At 40.3% G+C, this 23,020-nt stretch overlaps 1 protein-coding gene across 1 annotated transcript; it reads left to right on the forward strand.

The window, feature by feature from the left end:
* The first annotated feature begins 17,050 nt into the window (after positions 1-17,050).
* Positions 17,051-20,733, forward strand: LOC702124 (mediator of RNA polymerase II transcription subunit 24-like). Its single transcript, XM_015142144.3, is given in 3 exon segments — positions 17,051-19,003; positions 19,005-20,045; positions 20,182-20,733. Coding segments are annotated over 3 exon segments (3,021 nt in total). The 5' UTR covers positions 17,051-17,140; the 3' UTR covers positions 20,299-20,733.
* The last annotated feature ends 2,287 nt before the right edge of the window (positions 20,734-23,020 follow it).

Raw genomic sequence — 23,020 nt, forward strand, 5'->3', positions numbered from 1 at the left:
ATGAGAATAAAAATAACTAATCAGAAGCCAAGATATAGTCCCATAAATTACCAGTCTTTACTTACTGTCTACCTTAAATATCTATTCTGGGAATAAAATAAATTTTATCAGTAGAGTACATTGTGAAACACAGGATTTGCATCTTCATTTAGAATTTTTTCGTAAAATTCCAAGTACTTTGAATCTGGTTTCCTTGCTTCTGATTAAACTTTCCTATACACACAAACATATAAAATGTGCGTATGTCTTTGGAAGAAAAAAACATGACTAAATATCACCCACAAATAAATAAAATTCAGTAAGACAAAAATAACTGGCAACAAATTTAGAATAGCCCTAAACTTTTATTTTTTCTAAAGATAGGAACCAAATAATGCTTTTGAAATGATTTCCTAGTACATTAGGTATTCTCTTATAATTAATGAGAGGAATATTCCAGCTGCCAGGAGCTTCGAGTATTAGTAGAGGGTCCTAGGTCAGATGGAAAAGGATACAGTGTCTTTAAGATACTGAGAATTTTCTCTAGGGAGCTAGTAATTTTGAAAATATAAAACCAATTGTCTTCTCAGGATGTATAGTGAGTCTTGTAATGTATCTCATATCTTCAGAGGACTAAAAGTGGATTAAAAAAATAAAAATTCCAGACAAAGCAGGAAAGACTTATTGAACTCTATGATGTCACATGACAGTGTAGATTGATTAACTTTCCTCAATGAATTGATTTGGTACAAGCAAAAATCTTATGGATCAAACTCATTATATTTTATCATAAATAGATACAAATGTGTATATTCTGTTATTTTAAAAAGTAATACTGATAATTCAGAGAAGTTATCAGATATAATTCAGAAAATGTCCTTGCAGAAAACCTGAGAATAGATGTGGGTGGGGAGTATGAGTGTGGCAGGATAGGGGAACCCAAATATCATATTATCTCTGATGGGAGACAGACAGAAAGAGAGAGAGAGATAGAGAGAGGGAGAGACCTGGAGAAAATCAGCTGTAACTGGCTCCATCCTGAAGCTGTCATCTTTTGGCAAGGTTGCAAGGATGTCTTTTCATCGCAATGTACAACAGAAAAAGAGTTATCTGTTAATAACCGTGGTGACAGTCATCTAATGAAACACATAGAAGCAGCAGCTTGCAAAGGAAACAGTCACCAAGAAAAGAAGACTCTATCTTCCTTTGTTATTAAATAGATAATACATGCACAGAATGGCACAGCCAATTAACTTCCTTTAATAAACAAAATCTATTTGATGGGTTATGGTAAGGCAATGTATAAGGTCAGATAAAGCAGCATCAGATGAAAATAAACCCAAAAGTTGCTATTATGATATAATTTCTGCCCAGGACATTTCATACAGCCACAGGTCACTTATGACTCATTGTTTTATAATATGTACATCCTCTCCAATGCATCCTATTAATACCTCTTTTGAAAATTTAACCCCTATCTTGGAGATTACAAACCACTGTCATGGTAGTTTACCAAAAAGGTATCAGACAAAATAGCACCACCAAAGGTTAGAGGAGATAGAGCTCTTCTAGTACCCAAGAGTCACCATGACTCTGAGGGCATGTTTCTAATCACTCTGGAAATAAGAAGGAACTACACAATACAAAGCTCTACTCAATACTACTCAATAGTTCTGCTTTGTTGCTCCCAACAACCCTGTGTTTCAGATCTGCCACAATACCAGCCAATCCCTAAATATACTGCAAATATACTTTCCAGCTTCTCTGCCTATATAGATATAATTCTCTTTATAAGAAACCCTTTGTCTTATCCTTCAGCATGCAGCTCACCTGTTAGATCCTCTCTGAATCTTCCATTTTTCCCCAACTCACACCACTGAATTCTTCTGAGCTGCTGAGTTTGTACTTAGCTCTCACAGAAACTTACATTGCAATTGCTTGCTTTGATAGCAGTGTTTCACTGTTAAAGTGGTTCTTGTTTAATATATTTATGTTTATTATATGCATACATCTTTCCACAAAGATCTTGAGGTGGCTTATAATAAAAGAAACTGACATCAAATATTTACATAAAAATAGAAAACTAGGACCAGAGAAAAGAAGAATATAAAAATGTCAAATCTAAGAACAACAAAGTTGTCCTGCTGAGGTTTCAACTATTTCTGTGAGCTTCTTAGAATCTGCTGTAAAAAGATTCTCATCAGAAAGGAAAGGAGGAAACTGTTATTTCTATTGGTTCTTCAAGGGAAACAAAATCATCCCCAAGAAGCATATAAAATAAAATTCAGTGTAGAAGATTATATGTAAAAGAGATCTTAGTCTATTTTCTGCTGCTATAACAGAATAACTGAAAGTGAGTAATTTATCAAGAAGAAAAATGTACTTTACTTGTGGCTCTGGAGGCTGGGAAGTCCAAGCCGCAGCTAGTGAGAGCCTCCTTGCTGCATCATCATGTAATGAACAGTGGAAGGGCAAGGGAACACTCAAGCAAGATCAAGAGAGAAAGGGGCTATGCTTATCCCCAATTTTTTTAATCAAGAATCCACCCCTAAGGTAACTAAGCTCCTCCCATAATAATTTATCTCATCAATAATTAATCCACTGATGAGACCAGAGCCATTGTGACCTAGCACATTTTATAGGTTCCAGCAGTGTTGCATGGGGGATTAAGTATCCAATACCTAAACTTTGGGGGGCATATTCAAGCCATAGTGACTTTAGTCGACAGCAAAGGCAATGTTCTCGACATGATGGAGCACAATATCTCAAATGAATTTCCAATTACTGTTTCTTATCTCTATATTCAGCATAAATAGAGCTCATAAGTTTAAAATGCAACATGGTGTTGGTGATTCTGCAATACTCTGAATCAAGGTAAGCTAACAATTAGCCTTCTGATAATTTAGTTTGCTACAAAAATAGAAATCCTATAGGGTCAATATTTAAAACAGGTTTTCCTAAGGACTTTCTTCAGGCATTCTCTTACTAACAAAAGTCAGAGCTCACTAGACAAGTATTGTCAACACTGTGTGGGTATTTTCTTAATAAATAGAAGGGTGAATTGGGAAAATAATTTAGGAAGCACTATTTTAAACAAAATTAAACTCATTCATTTTCTCTTGGAATTCTCAGGGAAGTAAATTTGCTCATATTTATTATAAATTCCCAAGCAGATATTATAGGTTATTGCAGTTCCCAAGTTTATGTGGCACACAAATGACACAAACGTATATGACTTGAAAAGAATCTTTTTAACACTTTTGCCAAAGGAGTCTAAGGAACATTGGACCAAGTTACAGTGCAATGTACATTTAAGGAAAGAAGGTATCAAGCTGTTACCTGTCTGCCTAGGTAACTAACACCGTACCTGAAACCACAAAAATAAAATGTTTAAAGATGACAACTGAAGGTTAGGAAAGAAAACCATAATTATATGTCATACATTGAATGAGTTTAGAGAGGGAACATCATGCTGAGACCTCACAACCCAGACTACTATATAACCAACACAGATATAGCTCTTACCATGTTCCAAGCAGTGTTCTAAGTGCTTTGATTAAAACAACTCACTTAATTTTCCCAACAACCTTCACATGGGTACTATTATCTCCATCTTACCGATGAGGAAACAGACATACTGAAGTTAAGTAACTTGCTGAAGGCCACACAGCTATGAGCTGTGAAGCTGGAATCTGAACCTGGGCATTCTAGTTCTAAAGTCTATAGTCTTTAGTCTAAAGTCTGTAGTCTAATTCTAAAGTCTATAGTCTTTAGTCTAAAGTCTAGTAGTCTCTTAACTACTACCATGGAAAGTATGAAAAGCCTGGACCAAATGATAGGATAACTTGGCAACTTGGCTTTAAAGACTAGAGCTGTAAAAAGAAATAGGTGGGTCAAAGGACAGAGTCCAACAGGTGAAGGAAACTCATAAGTGGTTTACACTGTCATCAACCATAAAGGTAGATTACAGGCAATATTTGAAACCTAGTGGAAAGCACTGTCATATTCCACAAGACCATCCCTTTGTGGCCACAGACATCTGGGTTCAAAACCTGTCTGACTTCAAAAGCTAGAGAAACTTCTATGGGTCTCAGTGTCCTAATATATACAAATGATGATATAACAGCCTACTCTGGAGAGCTGTTTTGAAGATGGGAAAATTTGGGTAAAGCACTTTACATGGTGTCTAACATAAGCTGGCACTCACTGGAGCATGGCTATCATCATCAGTCAGTCCTCGTGAGGTAAGCTTGCTTGGCTCCATTTTGTAGATTAGTAAAGTATAGAGACAGGTTTCAAATAACTTGTCCAAGGTCACAGAGCTGGTGAGAAGAGAACAGATTAATACCCTGCTCACTTGACTTGAAATCACTGGACCACAAAAAACAAATGATGCTGCAGTTCCTAGTCGATTTGCTGCAATAACCTAAAAAACAGACAGCATTAGCAAAAGGCAAATGAAAGAAAAAATATACTAAGGATACATGATCAATCTGTTAGAGAGAAAAAGGTGTGCATGGCAAGAGAGAAAAATCTAGAGCTGACAAAGAATTCATGTCCATGATGAAAGATTTACAGAAACTCATGCAGAAGGCCTTGTGAGGGTTCAGAGAGAATCCTGATGTGATAAATCATTCCTCAGCTCCTGATGTGAGTTTCTACCCAGGTGCCTACACACTGATATTCAGATTCAGGGACCATTCTTTGTGTAAATGATTATAGTTCACTTCCAAGACTTTCCAGAAAAACTTTTACATATGTGGCAATAGACTGGAAATAGCCAAATGATTCTCCTTGCAGGAATTCATCACTCCATTTCAACAATAGCAGCAGTGCTACAATTTAGGGAAGAATGATGGTCTTTTCCACTTGACCCAGGATTTCAAAAGTAGCTGAAGGATTTTCCCCTAACATCTCTCCATGCAAGTGCCACTGAAAGTACTAATTTAGAAAGAAGTGCTTTTGAATTTAGCCTAAAAGATAGCTGCTTCCTCATAGCCATACATTTCTTCTTTTCCTTTTTCATTTATTTATTTATTTATTTATTTATTTATTTATTTATTTATTCTGAGATGGTGTTTCACTCTTGTTGCCCAGGCTAGAGTGCAATCTCTCGGCTCACCGCAACCTCTGCCTCCCAGGTTCAAAGAATTCTACTGCCCCAGCCTCCCGAGTAGCTGGGATTACAGGCATGCACCACCACGCCTGGCTAATTTTGCAATTTTTAGTAGAGACGTGGTTTCTCCATGTTGGTCAGGCTGGTCTCGAACTCCCGACCTCACGTGATCCACCCTCCTCGGCCTCCCAAAGTGTTGGAATTACAGGCGTGAGCCACCATGCCTGACCCTAGCCATACATTTTTTTCTAAACTGTTGCTGGGCTGCTCTAGCTTCAATCCACTAGCCACAAGCTAGAATGTGGAAATGTTCCTGAAGCATGCATTTCTTTAGGCTGGAAATATTTTGATGGAAATGGATGATTCTTTGAAAAATCTCTAGGGTGCTTAAAATGTTCCTAAAGAATTACACTGTGGTGCTATTCTATACATTTTCAAAATCACATTTACAGAAAAGTGGAGGAAGAGACTGATAATAATAATACAATTAACAAGCCTAAACTGGGTAATCAACATTTTTTAAAAAATCAGACAGTTGAAATCAAATAGCTTAGAATTAGTAAATGTCAATGTTTTTCCTTTCCAGAGTGATAAAGAAAGGGAAATTTCTAGCTTCAAAAATGCATAAATCATTTTGTTGATAGATATATCATGATGACGATGGAGGATTTACAGAGCCTACTCAATTAAACCATATTTATTGTTTCAATAATGTTGCTCATAAAATAACCTAAGCTTCAGTTACCTGTCTATAAAGGTGATGGAGGATAAGAGGAGGTTGGCTCTCCAGTTCTAAAAGTCCATCATTCAATCTCAACTGACAGACAAAAAGGAACCCTATAAAATTAATTGGCATCTGGAGGAACACCCAAAATAAACCTGGGAAAAAATATTATAAAGAAACAGTTTACTTTTTCTTTAGCCAAATCTAATCACTCTTATTTTTCTTTAATACAACTTCATTTCCACTGTAAAAGTATTTGTAGGCCAGGCACGGTGGCTCACGCTTGTAATCCCAGCACTTTGGGTGGCTGAGGTGGGCGGATCACAAGGTCAGGAGATCAAGACCATCTTGTCTAACACAGTGAAACCCCACCTCTACTAAAAATACAAAAAAATTAGCCGGGCATGGTGGCAGGTGCCTGTAGTCCCGGGTACTCGGGAGGTTGAGGCAGGAGAATGACGTGAACCCAGGAAGTGGAGCTTGCTGTGAGCCAAGATCGCACCACTGCACTCCAGCCTGGCTAACAGAGTAAGACTCCATTGCAAACAAAAAAGAAAAAAAAGTATTTGTAAATATTCAGCTCATTAAAAAATAAACATGTCAATGAAAATTAAATTTATTGAGTTTTGCTAAACATATTAATATTTTTATTTTGTTTTTTATTTTCAAAAATAAATTTAACATTTGGGTTAAATTTTTTCCTCAACATTTTTATATGATTTCATCTGTGAATAAAAAAAACTTCTAAACAAAGCCATATTTATCAAAGTACAAAAAACGATTGTTAATATTAGCACAACTCAATTAATGCCTTCAGTATAAATACCAATGACATTATTAATCTTATAAAATAGCCATGTTAAAATCACATACTCTTTTGTGTTTCTCAAGGGGAAGGGTGGAAACAGTCTCCAACTCTCAGGAAACTCTAGGATAAAAAGTGAGGAAAGGAGGGAATATTCATTCAAGATTTTTCACTGATGGCATTCTTCAAGCAAAATATGTCAGACTTCTCCCTTTTCTGTTTAGAGCCCATTGTCTAAAATGAGAAGAGAAGGAGGTAGGCCAGGACTGAACTGTAGACACCACCATGTGGAGACCATCTTCCTAGGCCTGAGTAATAAATCTAAAGTGCAATTTCCAAGGCCAGATTTCTCTACTCATTCCTTCAGCAAAGATACCTTCCTTCCACTAGACCCCCATAATGGGCAGATATCTCAAATCCCTAGGCAACTATTTGCATTTCAAGAGAAAGTAAAACCCCTCCCACCCAAAGTTCTTTCCTACATACACAGCCCTGCTATGGGTAGTACAGGTACATACTTTGACACCCTATGACATTAAATAGTAAGTCACCTCTTTAAACTTTAATTTTGTCAAATAATAGTAAGAATTGCATAGAGGCAAAGTGAAAGTTAAATGAGGTTATCCATGTGCTTGACATAATGTTGGGTACATAATAAGAACTTAGTTAAATATTAGCTACTATTACTGATAACATTTGTGTAGGAAAGCACTTTCTAAACTCTACTTTATAAAAATCTATATGTGTAAATCATGATGACAACATCCTTGTGAGGTAGAGCTTGTCATTTAAACCCCATTTTATTGATAAGGAATTAGAGGCTCAGAGAGAGGTTATATAAATTATTAAATTTAATATAGAAAAAGAAAAGGCAAAGAGGTGACACAGCAGGAACCCAAACCCAGGTGTTTTAGTCTATAGGCCCCAAATCCATCTCATTACCTGATTTTGTGAGATCTCTTTGTCTGTCATTAACTTGGAACTATCTTACAACTCTGAAAATTATACATAACCAGTAACAATGCAAATAATACTTATCAATAAATACCCAAATGGATTTTGACTGGTAGAGGTGCATTTACTTTTCTTCTCTCCTGGCAGAAGAAACCAGTTTGGCATTTATTAAGCAAATTCATTTAAGCATTCTAATTGCCTATAAATATTTCTGCTCTTTGGATTCTCCTTTGAACCAGTTGTAACATCTTACTGGTTTCCTCACTAATTAATCAGTTAAATAAAATCATTGGCATATGTTCATTTTATTTTTATGGAAGAGAAGAAGTCATGCTTTTAATTTTTGTTTGTTTGATTTTTAATTAAACTTTAATACACGGGAGATTTTGTCCAGTTCTCATACCCTCCTTGGAGCACAGGGGAAGCTTTCCTGGGAAGTCACCAATGTGCAAACTTTGGTAGCAGAAAGATGACAAATATTGAGCTTGATTCTCACAATGTGTAAACTGTTCTGTTAGTCACTCTAGAAAACTACAGTAACTTTTACTCTTACAGGTCTCTGTTGAGAAACAAATTTAGGCTTTTGTTCTACAGGTTCAGAGAGAAATAGCAGCGAGACAATCGGAACAACTTAATGAGGTCCCATTGACCTTCTCTCTTAACTTCTCTCCTTTCAATCCCACAGCATTTACGGAAAACAGAATGGTCGCTGCATTACCATTCACCTCTACCTTGGCTCTTAACTGACCCTACTCACAGCCAATCAGTTGGAGTTGCTTTGCCTTTTCTAAAGTCTAGCAGCCTGGATACAAACAGAACAGAGCACCCACTGTAGATTCATGCTCCCTTGCAAACCAAGGACAGAAAATGCTGAGCCCTCAGAAGGCAGCCCTTCTCTTTTCAACCTTGCAGTAGGAAAGGAAACCCTACTCTCTCCCCACTTCCATGGTGCTCCACTCCATCTTTCATGTTGTCCACATTCCAGGAGGGGTGTGGAGCCCTTGTACTCATTTATAAGGTAGGGAAACAGATGGGGCTGGCTTAATTTGCAAAGACAACTAGTTATCTTATAAGTACAGATGGAGTAAGTAGCATAATTATTACCGAAGAACTGGGCTCTGAGGCTGCCAGATGGTTTGGTTAAAAAAAAAAAGAAGGCTGGCTGCCAGATTCACAGCAGGGACCATCCTGCTCCCGGGATATTGAAAATCATACAAATTTAAATCACCCTGGCTACTTCTCTAGTACTCTGTTTCTCCACAAATCTAACCCTTCTCTGTGGCTGCATAAGAAACAGGAAAAAGTCTGATTACCAGCTGATCAGAATGGCACATGAACAGGCTTCCCAAAGGTGAACATGAGAAAAGGGAAAGATTGCTTGTCCATAATAGAGGTAGTTTCAGAAATCTGCTTTTTCAAAAATAAGAACTAAACTCTAAAAGGGGCACCCTGGTGCAAGGTAAAGAGATTGTGTTCTTTGTGTGTTTCCCAAGTCCAGTGCTTACATTTAGAGCTCTTCCTTTCTTGGCAGTCTCCCTCAAATGAGATCTTCTTGACTCTCTACTGAGGCTCAGCACTGAAAACCGTGTCGTTGGTATCTCCTGGTTAAGTTCACTCAAAGTACTAAGCTAATTAGTCTGGCAAAGTAAAGAAACACTTTTTAAAAAGAGAAAGTTAGTCTGCACAAACTCCAGATGGTTGATTAAGCAATCTGAGTCCTGTGGCTAATTTTATCATTTCCAGGGAGGACAGCCGTCTTCATCCTGCACCAGTTCCTCTGTGGATCACATCCGTTAATGGTGATGATGGAGAAAGGCTTCTGAACACCAACTGAACCCTGCAAGTTAATAATCCCATAGTACTTTTTTCTTAATATTGTAGGTGCTATTCCTTTCTTGAGTTTGTTGTCCCAAAGGTTTAGCTGTGGTTATTGGAGGGTCTGAAACTATATACCTGCACTGTGGGTGGAAGCCATGAACACCAGAATCTTCTAGGATCATGTTCTTGTGAGACTGGAATCTGGAAGGCTTTATGATGTGGCAGGGCTGGAACTTGATGCAGACATTACAGAATGATTGTCAAAGATGTTTTACACGTCTCAAAGCCTTTCATTCTTGTCTTTGTTTTCTAATCTTAGGTGCATTTGGGGAAAGCATTTAAAAATTATTAAGTGAGCAACTACTTCTTTTTCATAAACCTCTGCATACTGGCTTTTTCATTCAACAAGTGTTTATCAAATCGTATTCCTGTACCAGGGACCTCTGCCATGATAGAAATACAGTGTAGCCATGCAATTCGATTCTAAAAGCAGAAAGATCAGGGTTTAAATCCCATCTACCTATTTACAGGACAAATAAGCAAGTTAGTTTACATCTCTAGTCTTTAGTTTCCTCAGTTTTGAAGTGAGAATAATAATAGTACCTATTCCCTCTTGCTGTTATTATAACATTCGAGACCGAGATACAGCATAAATATAGTGAACAAAGTACCTAGCAGGCAGAAGTCACTCAGTCATCAAATAAAAGATTTCTTTACTATATGTAAAAACATTATATTCTATTCTAAGCTCCATCTGGCCTCCTTCCATCTTTCTGGCTTCAAAGAATCATAAAGTAAATGTCTTGAGGGTCTGTTTAGCCCAGTATTTTTAAAGTTATTTGAGGTCATTATTAGACCAAAAGAATACACTTAACCAATGTATTAGTCCATATTCATGCTGCTGATAAAGACATACTTTTGACTAGGAAGAAAAATAGGTTTAATAGACTCACAGTTCCATGTGGCTGGGGAGGCCTCACAATCATGGCAGAAGGCAAAAGGCACTTCTTACATGGTGGTGCCAAGGGAGAATGAGAGAGAAGCGAAAACCTAAACCCCTTATCAAACCACCAGAACTTGTGAGACTTATTCACTATCATGAGAACAGTATGGGGAAAATCACATCCATGATTCAATTATCTCCCACTGGGTCCCTCCCACAACATGTGGGGATTATGGGAGTACAATTCAAAATGAGACTTGGGTAGGGACACAGAGCCAAACCATATCATTTCCCCCCAGCACCTGCCAAATCTCATGTACTCACATTTCAAACCAATCATACCTCCCAACAGTCCCCTAAAGTCTTAACACATTTCAGCATTAACTCAAAAGTCCACAGTCCAAGTCTCATATGAGACTAGGCAAGTCGTTTCTGCCTATGAACCCATAAAATCAAAAGCAAGTTAGTTACTTCCTAGATACAATGGGCCTAAAGGCATTAGGTAAATGCCATTCCACATGGGGAAAAAAATGGCCAAAACAAAGGAGCTACAGGCCCCATGCAAGTCTGAAATCCAGCAGGGTAGCCAAATCTTAAAGCTCCAAAATGATCTCCTTTGATTTCAGGTCTCACATCCAGGTCATGCTATGCAAAAGATGAGTCCCCATGGTATTGGGCAGTTCCATCCCTGTGGCTTTGCAGGGTACAGCCTCCCTCCCAGCTGCTTTCACAGACTGATATTAGGTGTTTGTGGCTTTTCCAGGTGCACCATGCAAGATATCAGTGGATCTACCATCCTGGGGTCTGGAGGACAGTGGTCCTTTTCTCACAGCTCCATAAGGCCCCAGTAGGTCCTCTGTATGAGGGCTTCTGACCCCACATTTTTCTTCTCCACTACTGTAGTAGAGGTTCTCCATGAGGGCTCCACCCCTGCAGCAAACTTCTACCTAGGCATCCAAGCATCTCCATACATCCTCTGAAATCTAGGCAGAGGTACCCAAACCTCAATTCTTGACTTCTGTGTACCTGCAGGCTCAATACCAGGTGGAAGTTGCCAAGGCCTGGAGCTTACACCCTCTGAGGCCATGTCCCAAGCTGCACCTTGGCTCCTTTTAGCCATGGCTAGAGCAGCTGAGATGCAGGGCAACAAGTCCCTAGGCTGCACACAGCAGGGGGCCCTGGGCCTCACCCATGAAACCATTTTTTTCTCCTAGGACTCTGGGCCTGTGATGAGAGGGGCTGCCATTGAAGATCTCTGACATGTCCTGGAGACTTTTCCCCATTTGGTTCCTCCTTACTTATCCAAATTTCTGCAGCTTGAATTTCTCTGCAGAGAATGGGTTTTTCTTTTCTGCTGCATGGTCAGGCTGCACATTTTCTGAACTTTGATGCTGTGTTTCCCTTTTAAAATTGAATGCCTTTAACACACCCAAGTAACCTCTTGAATGCTTTGCTGCTTAGAAATTTCTTCCACCAGAAACCCTAAATAGTTTCTCTCAAGTTCAAAGTTCCACAAATCTCTAGGTCAGGGGCAAAATGCTGCCAGTCTTTTTGCTAAAATGTAACAAGAATCACCTTTGCTCTAGTTCCCAACAAGTTCCTCATCTCCATCTGAGACCACTTCATCCTGAATTTCATTTTCTATATCATTATTAGCATTTTGGTCAAAGCCATTCAACAAGTTTCTAGGGAGTTACAAACTTTCCCACATTTTCCTTTCTTCTTCTGAGCCCTCCAAACTGTTCCAACTTCTGCCTGTTAGCTAGTTCCAAAGCTGCTTCCACATTTCCGGGTATCTTTTCAGCAATACCCTACTTTTGATACCAACTTACTGTATGAGTCCCTTTTCATGCTGCTGATAAAGACATGCCCGAGACTTGGAAGAAAAATAGGTTTAATGGACTCACAGTTCCACGTGGCTGGGGGAGGTCTCACAATCATGGCAGAAGACAAAAGGCACTTCTTATGTGGCAGTGCCAAGATAGAATGAAAGAGAAGTGAAAGTCAAAACCCCTTATCAAACCATCAGATCTCATGAGACTTACTACCATGAGAATAGTATGGGGAAAACTTCACCCATGATTTAATTATCTCCCACTGAGTCCCTCCCATAAGATGTGGGAATTATGGGAGTATAATTTAAGATGAGATTTTGGTGGAAACATGGAGCCAAGTCACAGCAACCAGTAATTGTCAAGGAAGGAGGCATGATTTTAAAATTTGGCAGAACAATTTTGCTGTTCTAATGTGATCTTTCAAAAAAATATAGACATTGAAATATATTGATTTTCTATCATTTACTTTGTTAATACTTCTTTATATTTATTGTAACTGTTAAGGTAAAATATTGATTTTATAAGAATACACAAAATTAAGTTATATTACTTAAATTTCATTTAAGAATAATAAAGAGAACATTAAATATATTTGTTATAAACAGGATGCCATAAGCCTGGTAAAACTGAAAACAGTTAAACCATATGTTTCATAGCTAAATTCTTTTCATTGTTCCTGCTTTTGTATCTGTACCCATGTTTTCTAATGTCCTTACCACATTTCAACTTTGTTATCCAGAAACCATGATTCTTGAATTAATTTTTCTGATCCTTCCCAGCACTCAAACTGGACCCTTGCATTCCCTGGGAAGCTGAAGGGCAATCTCACCCTGCCTCACACTTGTTTCAGTTATGATCACAGCACAAAATACTCGGGGTCTACCTTCCACAGAACTCTACTCCAGGTTATTTGTGCCTCCCCCTCCTTGGCTAATTTTTCCTCTGCTAACTACATGCCCCAATATTTTTATACCATACATGCCAAAATACTAACAAATTTCTTACACTTTCTGTGGTTCTTAATGGGGCACTTCCGGCACCCATTCCTCCCCTCTTCCATGATAACAGTTCCTTCTCCTTATACCATACAATCCATCAGTCACATGATTATTCTCCTAGCTCCTCAATGCTAATCTCACCCTCTCAAAATTTCATCCCCTTTTGGAGTTGATGTTGTCCCAGTAGATCACCTTCACTCTTTGTTAGTGCTGTCACCTAACGTTGGCCCTGGCATATCTCACATGTTCTTTGTGTAGCAAGATAATTATCTTCCTTATTTCCATTATTTTGTTCCCACCATTCATAATTTTCTATATAGTTTACAGAAGGACAAAACAGACATAGACCAAATGAAAAAGTTAATTGAAATGTCTAAAAGGAGACATAAAGTCTTAAAAGTGATAGCTTTTCCAGCCAGGCTCTCGAGAAAGAGAAATGTTATTGAATTCTAAAAGCTTCCTTTAAATATGAAGAGCCATACTGTGGTCAACATAAAGCATAGAGTTTATAACACAAACCAGAGCCTAAACGTAAGGAAACGAAAGAAATAAAGATGTCTTATGCACAAGTGCTATGAAGGAAAACAACAGGGTTCTATGGAATAACAGACTTCCCTAATTTAGATTGGAGGGACAGGGAAAACTACTTAGAGGAAGTAACCCGAGATAAGAAAGATTTATTAGTATTATTCTAACTAAAATTTATGTAGAAAAGCCTAAGTTATAAGCTAAGTGGACACTGGAGAGTGTTGAATGAAAGGGATGTGAAATTGAAGAGTCAGTGGGAATTTGAGGACCATTTATTCATTTACTCAACAAATACTTCTAGGTGATTTCTATATGCCATGGATTGGTCTATGTATTAAAGATCTGGTAGTGAGCAAAACAGAATAAAATCCATGCTCTCACAAAGCCTATATTTTGTTGACAAGAGATGGTCAATATACAAAATAAATTAGTAAATTATAGAAAATATAATTCTAAGGAGATAAATGAGTTCAGGAAGAGACAAAGAGAGTATGGGTCACTGTTTTAAATAGGGCAACTAAAGAATACCTCATTAAGAAAGAACACTTTGAACAAAGACCTAAAGGCAAGGGAGTTAATAACAGGGGAAATCTGAGGAGCTATGTCCTAGGAAGATAAAGCAGCAAGTAAAAGACTAGGATCGAAGGAAGATTCTGTGTGCTCTGTGAAGCAAAGAAGCCAGTAAGGCTAGAAAAGATGCACATGGAGGAGAGAGGGGATGAAGTTAGGGAGATAATGGAAGAAAAATCATGCAAAGCCTTATAGACTGCTGTGAGGACTTCATTTTTCTTTTTCTATGAGTGAAATGGCAAGCCATTGGAGAGTTCAGAGCACAGAAGTGCCATGATCTGACTTATGTTTAGACAAATCATCTTGGCTCTGTTTTGAGAGAATGGATTTTGGGTATAGGTAGGAAAATCATGTAAAAGATTATTGCAACAATGCAGGTGAGAAATTGATGGTAGCTTGGATCTGGGTGGTAGTAAAAGAGATGGTAAAAACTAGACAGATTTTGAAACATGATTTTGTGATATGGTAGATATATTTTGTGAGGAAAAGAGAGAAGTTTAATGACTCCAAGGTGGCTTTGTTTGCTCCCTCTAAACAACTAGAAAAACAAGATCACTATTTTAAGAATGGAATTGTAATTCATTCAGTTTGGGAAGACTTGGTTGGAAGTTTAACAAGCAACAGTAGTATTAGGCATGCCAAGCTAACTATGACAAGTAAACATCCAGTGGAGATGTTGTGGCAGCAGTTAGATGAAGCAGTCTGGGGTTGAGATGAGAAGACAAGATTGTAGCTTTAAATTTGGGAGTCATCTAGATGATATTTAAATATATGATATTCAGTGAGATCCCTAAGGAAGTGAACATGTGAAGGCAGGAAGGGCTGAAACTTGGGACATTCCAAAAAGAGACCCCCAAAGGAATCAGCAAAAGTGGTTGATGCTGCAGAAGAAACGGACAGTGTGTTGCACTAGAAGCAAAGTGGAGAAAATGTTTCAAGATGGAGGGAATGAATTACTGTTCAATTGCTTAAGACTACTTAAGTAAGAAGACTGAAAACCAATCATTGGTTCTACAACATGGAGATGATCTTTTACCTTACGGGAGTAATTTTGTTGAAATGATGGGTGCAGAAATTTCAATGAAATGGACTTCAGAGAGAGTGGGAGGAGGAAAATAGCAGACAGAAAGCTTAGAGAACTCTTTTAAGAAGTATCCCTGTGAATAGGGGATCTGAAAAGTGAGACTAGCTAATAGGGATCTAAAAAAATGAGGCTATAGAGAAAAATGGGGACAAAAATAATAGCATTGATGCCAACTAATTAGAATGAATCAGTTAAAGAAGAAGAACTGATGATGCAGGAGAAACAACAAAGAACTGATGGGGAAGTGTTCTTAAAAAGAGAGTTTGTGTAGACAGTTGGTGGAAGTGTCGACCTCTGGGTGGAGGATAGACAATTCATCTGTGGGAAAACGAAAAGATTGAGCATATGGGTGAGGATACTGCAGGTGTGAAGGTGGGAACTTGGGGAAGAGCATATATCTTATGTTTCCTTAAAAATGTGTCAGTATCTCATGAGCAGGACCGCTATGGATTCACCCTTCATAGTGCCAAAACTTCACATAATAGAACCCCGACAAATTGATCTTTAAGAAGAATAAAATGCTACACACTATATATACATAATGAACACACACATGCACACACACACACTACATATGTGTGTACACAATTCATCCTTCCCACAACTTCAGGAAAAAACAATGTCCTAAACTGCCCTATGATTGTTAAACACCAAGCTTTCTCCCTATGTCCTCATATTTTAATGACTTGACACTTTAAGCTTGCCTCTTACACAAAGTTATTTTTATTTATGAAATAAGCTTTGGAAAGCAGACTCCAAATCTTGTCACATGTAATGATAGCTCTACCTTGTTTTAAGATAATCAAAACTGAGTCCACATAATTACTTATTTATTTAGCATTTGCACTATCTATTGTCAGTTGAAAATTGATTGGATACTTTTTAATTGCTTGACCAACCAAGTAGGAAAATTAAATTAAATATATTGGCTCAATCTATTTAGGAAAAATATCTAATTTTCTGAATGAATAGGTTGACTTCTGTCCCTGGAAGTCTGGCAGCTGGATATCCTGATGGACACTCCCACTATAAAGAACTAAAAATGCTGGATGAAATATATTTTAAAATCTGTCATGTATCAGTGAACTAGCAAGTAGGAAAACTCACACATAACCAAAAGCAAAGTGAAATCAGCTAAGCTGAGCTACAGAACCTGAGCTTTGTCCATGAACTTTGTTTTTCATGGACACAGAGATTGGAAGACAAGACTTGGGGTCAATCTACAATGTAATAGGAGACCATGTCATTAAATCAGGGATCCTCATGTAAATTAGCATTTCCAGGGAAAGGAAAACTAGAGATTACCCTCAGGGTCTTAAAAGGAAAACTGATTCCCTTGAACTTTTGCACTCAGTGAATGGGGATAAAAATTTCTCTTGATAATTTGAGACCTCAAACTGGTCTTTAGAGACTGATATCACACTATGGATAATGTGAAAAATCTTACGCTAAGAATTTAATTATAAGTGATCTCATATTTGTATTGTCTTAAGGTGCCTGAAATAAGCAAACACAAATCTTCTTTGAGGAACATACTTCCATCACAGATCTCAAAGAATTATTAGGAATAAAGTTTTAAGAAATATTACTATAGTCTAAAATCATCTAACTGACAAGAAATAAGATACTATGAGGGTGAACCAACAAAGACAAAAGACAACAAAATCAGAATGGAAAAAATTGTAAATTGAAAATATCAGGCCTACGACCTAGAAGTGGATTGTGCGCTCCACTTCTTTCACCTCAAAGTTGGCCGTCACAGCTGCCACCTGCTCAGAGTGAAATCATGAAGGTGGTCAACCTGAAGCAAGCCATTTTGCAAGCCTGGAAGGAGCGTTGGAGTGACTACCAGTGGGCAATCAACATGAAGAAATTCTTTCCTAAAGGAGCCACCTGGGACATTCTCAACCTGGCAGATGCATTACTAGAGCAGGCCATGATTGGACCATCCCCCAATCCTCTCATCTTGTCCTACCTGAAGTATGCCATTAGTTCCCAGATGGTGTCCTACTCTTCTGTCCTCACAGCCATCAGTAAGTTTGATGACTTTTCTCGGGACCTGTGTGTCCAGGCATTGCTAGACATCATGGACATGTTTTGTGACCGTCTGAGCTGTCACGGCAAAGCCGAGGAGTGCATCGGACTGTGCCGAGCCCTTCTTAGCGCCCTCCACTGGCTGCTGCGCTGCACGGCAGCCTCTGCAGAGCGGCTCCGGGAGGGGCTGGAGGCCGGCACTCCAGCAGCTGGGGAGAAGCAGCTTGCCATGTGCCTTCAGCGCCTGGAGAAAACTCTCAGCAGCACCAAGAACCGGGCCCTGCTGCACATCGCCAAACTAGAGGAGGCCTCATTGCACACATCCCAGGGACTTGGGCAGGGTGGCACCCGAGCCAATCAACCAACAGCTTCCTGGACTGCCATCGAGCATTCTCTCTTGAAACTTGGAGAGATCCTGGCCAATCTCAGCAACCCCCAGCTCCGGAGCCAGGCTGAGCAGTGCGGCACCCTCATTAGGAGCATCCCCATGATGCTGTCTGTGCATGCGGAGCAGATGTACAAGACCGGCTTCCCCACCGTCCACGCCGTGATCCTGCTCGAGGGCACCATGAACCTGACAGGCCAGACACAGTCCCTGGTGGAGCAGCTGACGATGGTGAAGCGCATGCAGCATATCCCCACCCCACTTTTTGTCCTGGAGATCTGGAAAGCTTGCTTCGTGGGGCTCATTGAGTCTCCCGAGGGTACGGAGGAGCTCAAGTGGACAGCTTTCACTTTCCTCAAGATTCCACAGGTTTTGGTGAAGTTGAAGTACTCTCATGGGGACAAGGACTTCACTGAGGATGTCAACTGTGCTTTTGAGTTCCTGCTGAAACTCACACCCTTGTTGGACAAAGCTGACCAGCGCTGCAACTGTGACTGTACAAACTTCCTGCTCCAAGAATGTGGCAAGCAGGGGCTTCTGTCTGAGGCCAGTGTCAACAGCCTTATGGCTAAGCGCAAAGCAGACCGAGAGCACGCACCCCAGCAGAAATCGGGAGAGAATGCCAACATCCAGCCCAACATCCAGCTGATCCTCCGGGCAGAGCCCACTGTCACAAACATCCTCAAGACGATGGATGCGGACCACTCTAAGTCCCCGGAGGGACTGCTGGGAGTCCTGGGCCACATGCTGTCCGGGAAGAGTCTGGACTTGTTGCTGGCTGCCGCTGCTGCCACTGAAAAGCTGAATTCCTTCGCCCGGAAATTCATCAATTTGAATGAATTCACAACCTATGGCAGCGAAGAAAGCACCAAACCGGCCTCCGTCTGGGCCCTGCTGTTTGACATCTCCTTCCTCACGCTGTGCCATGTGGCCCAGACCTATGGTTCAGAGGTGATTCTGTCTGAGTCGCGCACAGGAGCTGACGTGCCCTTCTTCGAGACCTGGATGCAGACCTGCATGCCTGAGGAGGGCAAGATCCTGAACCCTGACCACCTCTGCTTCCGCCCCGATTCCACCAAAGTGGAGTCCCTGGTGGCCCTGCTCAACAACTCCTCGGAGATGAAGCTGGTGCAGATGAAGTGGCACGAGGCCTGTCTCAGCATCTCAGCCGCCATCTTGGAAATCCTCAATGCCTGGGAGAATGGGGTCCTGGCCTTAGAGTCCATCCAGAAAAATCACTGATAACATCAAAGGGAAGCTATGCAGTCTGGCGGTGTGTGCTGTGGCTTGGCTTGTGGCCCACGTCCGGATGCTGGGGCTGGATGAGCGTGAGAAGTCGCTGCAGTTGATCCGCCAGCTGGCAGGGCCGCTGTTTAGTGAGAACACCCTGCAGTTCTACAATGAGAGGGTGGTGATCATGAACTCGATCCTGGAGCGCTTGTGTGCCGACGTGCTGCAGCAGACAGCCACACAGATCAAGTTTCCCTCCACCGGGGTGGACACGATGCCCTACTGGAACCTGCTGCCCCCCAAGCGGCCCATCAAGGAGGTGCTGACAGACATCTTTGCCAAAGTGCTGGAGAAGGGCTGGGTGGACAGCCGCTCCATCCACATCTTCGACACTCTGCTGCACATGGGCGGCGTCTACTGGTTCTGCAACAACCTGATCAAGGAGCTGCTGAAGGAGGCGCGGAAGGAGCGCGCTCTGCGGGCAGTGGAACTGCTCTACTCCATCCTCTGCCTGGACATGCAGCAAGTGACCCTGGTCCTGCTGGGCCACATCTTGCCTGGCCTGCTCACTGACTCCTCCAAGTGGCACAGCCTCATAGACCCCCCAGGCACTGCTCTTGCCAAGCTGGCCGTATGGTGTGCCCTCAGTTCCTATTCCTCCCACAAGGGACAGGCATCCACCCGCCAAAAGAAGAGACACCGTGAAGACATCGAGGACTATATCAGCCTCTTCCCCCTGGACGATGTGCAGCCTTCGAAGTTGATGCGACTGCTGAGCTCCAATGAGGATGATGCCAACATCCTTTCAAGCCCCAACCGGTCCATGAGCAGCTCCCTCTCAGCCTCTCAGCTCCACACGGTCAACATGCGGGACCCTCTGAACCGAGTCCTGGCCAACCTCTTCCTGCTCATCTCCTCCATCCTGGGGTCGCGCACCGCTGGCCCCCACACCCAGTTCGTGCAGTGGTTCATGGAGTAGTGTGTGGACTGCCTGGAGCAGGGTGGCCGCGGCAGTGTTCTGCAGTTCATGCCCTTCACCACCGTGAGTACCACCTTCCTGGCTCTCCCGCTGGTGCTGGGGCCTTGGCGCAGCCCTTGGAGCAGGTAGGGGCCTCCTTCCCCTGGGACAGCACGCCCACCACCAGCCATCCAGCAAGCAGCCTCTCTGTCTGTGGCAGGTGTCGGAACTGGTGAAGGTGTCAGCCATGTCCAGCCCCAAGGTGGTTCTGGCCATCACGGACCTCAGCCTGCCCCTGGGCCGCCAGGTGGCTGCTAAAGCCATTGCTGCACTCTGAGGGGCTTGGCATGGCCGCAGTGGGGGCTGGGGGCTGGGGACTGGCGCAGCCCCAGGTGCCTCCAAGGGAAGCAGTGAGGAAAGATGAGGCATCGTGGCTCACATCCGCTCCACATGGTGCAAGAGCCTCTGGCAGCTTCTAATTCCCGGCTTCTGACTCCTGACCTCCAGGATGTCTCCTGGTTTCCTCTTTTGAAATTTCTTCTCTGTCTGCCAGCACCTGAGGATTGTGAGCAGCCTGGACCACAAGCCCAGTGGTCACCCCTGTGTGCGCCCGCCCCAGCCCAGGGGTAGTCTTACTTCTGAGGAACTTTCTAGACGCAGAGAGTGTGTGTGTGTGTGTGTGTGTGTGTGTGTGTGTATTTTGTAATATGTGAGGGAAATCTACCTTTGTTCATGTGTAAATAAAGCTCCTCGTGGAAAAAAAAAAAGAAAATATCAAATTTAGACAATAAAGTAGATATTCTATATGTAAAAAATAACATAAGAAATAAAAAATACGAAAAAAAGTAAGAGGCTAGGTCAATGTGGACTAAATACTCTGAAGGGCTCTCCCACTACAAAATAAAAAGTCCTCCATTAGCTGTAATTTTTATACATTACAGGCTTGCAGAAGATAAAGGAAATTCCCAAGCAAAAACAGTATCAAAAATATTAGTTAAAGTAACAGTAATAAGTGTTAAATACATGCATAATGCAGAGTGGTCATCAGTGCAACTGCCAGTTATTGAAAGACTAATCTTTGAGATAGCAGCAAGTTGCTGGAGCTGAATCTGAGTCATCAGGAAAATCAATGGAAAGGATCAAAGAAGTTCAAAGACAGAAGATTCCTGTTGTTGTTAAATGAAGCAAACATTAAATCTCTGAATGAAGCAATAATTAATTTTAGCTCCTATTGTTTAGCACAGATTCAAATCAACTAAGACTGGGCTCAAAATCAAAGAATAGCAAAAACATATGAAAACATGATAGAAGGGTAATAGCTCATAACTCAGTGATCGTCAAAAGTAGATCTTGGAGAGGCATATAATGTTTAACAAGTATGTATGATATATTTTAAAAAATAAACAGTGGAATAAAAATGACGAGTAAGCAATAGGGATTATCCCACATAATTAGGTAGATTTAAAAATTAATAGCTAGAACAATTGTGTTAGTCTGTTCTCTAATTGCTATAACAAAATAACTGAGACTAGGCAATTTATAAAGAAAGGAGGTTTAATTTAGCTCCTGGTTCTGCAGGCTGTATAGGAAGCATAGTGGCTTCTACTTGGCTCCTGGGGAGGCCTCAGGAAATTAACAATCATGGCAGAAGATGAAGCGATAGCAAGATGTCTCACATGGAGTAAGAAGGAGCAAGGAAGTGAGGGGAGAGGTGCTACCCGCTTTTAAACAACCAGATCTCAGGATAACTCACTATCACAAGAACAGCACCTAGGGGATGGTGCTAACCCATTCATGAGAACACCACCTCTATAAGCCAGTCACCTCCCACCAGGCCCCAACACTGGGGATTACAATTCAACATGAGATTTGGGTAGGAACACAGATCCAAACCATATCAACAGCATATAATCATTATTTTTTTAAGTGTAATGGTTGGGGTTGAAAAGCACATTATCTACAGCTGAAGAGATAGTTAGAAGCAGTTGAACTGAAAAATGCAAAACTGACAGGGTATAGAAGCTAATAAAGAGAGATTAAGATATATGGAAGACAGAAAGAAAAGGTCTAACATGAAGCTAACTTCAGGTCCAGAAGGAAAGGATAGAGAAAATAAAGACACGTGTGGCTTTAATGGCTTATAGCTTTCCAGAACTGACAAAGGGTGTGAATTAATGATACATGAATCCCACTTACTACGATGAATAAATAAAGGGAAATGCACATCTAAAAACATTGTACTGAAACTGCAGAAAATCAAAAACATAGAGAAGATATAAAAAGAGTGAGAAATAAAACACAGTTTATCTAGAAAGGAAAGACAATTAGGCTGATACCATGCTTCTTAATATCAACAATGGAAACTAAAAAATAACAAAATAATATATTCAAATTGCTGAAACAATGGCTATCAAGTCCTACTTTTGCACCCAGAAAATCATAATTTTTAAGAATAAGGGACAAATAAATCCAGTACATGATTTTTTTAAGTGTTTTTATGCAACACTCTTATGTTAAAGGATATCTAACGTATGTATTTTACTAGAAAAGGAAATTATCCTAGGAAGAACTTCTAAGATCTAAAAAAAAGATAAGCAAATAAATTTATAAGCTTGTATATAAATCTCAAACACAAAATAACATATATATCGGGACAGTAATAAAGTGTGTTAAGGCCCTTGAATTACTTGGAGGAGGAGTTAAAGTACTAACTCCTGAGTTTGTTAGGTAAAGCATGCACAGAAACATTTTAATGTTAACCATGAAAAAGTAGTAATAGGCCATATAATTTCCACACTAGTAGAATAGAGAAAAAAAGGACAGAAAAACAAACAAACAAAAATGACAACAAAACTCAATCAATGATTAAAAAAAAAAAAAAAAAGAAACAAAGGCCAGAAAATAAAAACAAAGATACTGGGAATAAATTAAAATAAGTGAATACTCATAATAAATACAAATGAATTGCAGATGTCATTTAAAAGAACCAGACTGCAGAATTTAAGTTAAAACAAAAAAAAAAAAAACACTTTATGCTGTTTAAGAGAAGTACTAAGAAC

Source organism: Macaca mulatta, chromosome 1 (genome assembly GCF_049350105.2).
Source record: "Macaca mulatta isolate MMU2019108-1 chromosome 1, T2T-MMU8v2.0, whole genome shotgun sequence".
In the NCBI taxonomy this organism is placed as follows: Eukaryota; Metazoa; Chordata; class Mammalia; order Primates; family Cercopithecidae; genus Macaca; species Macaca mulatta.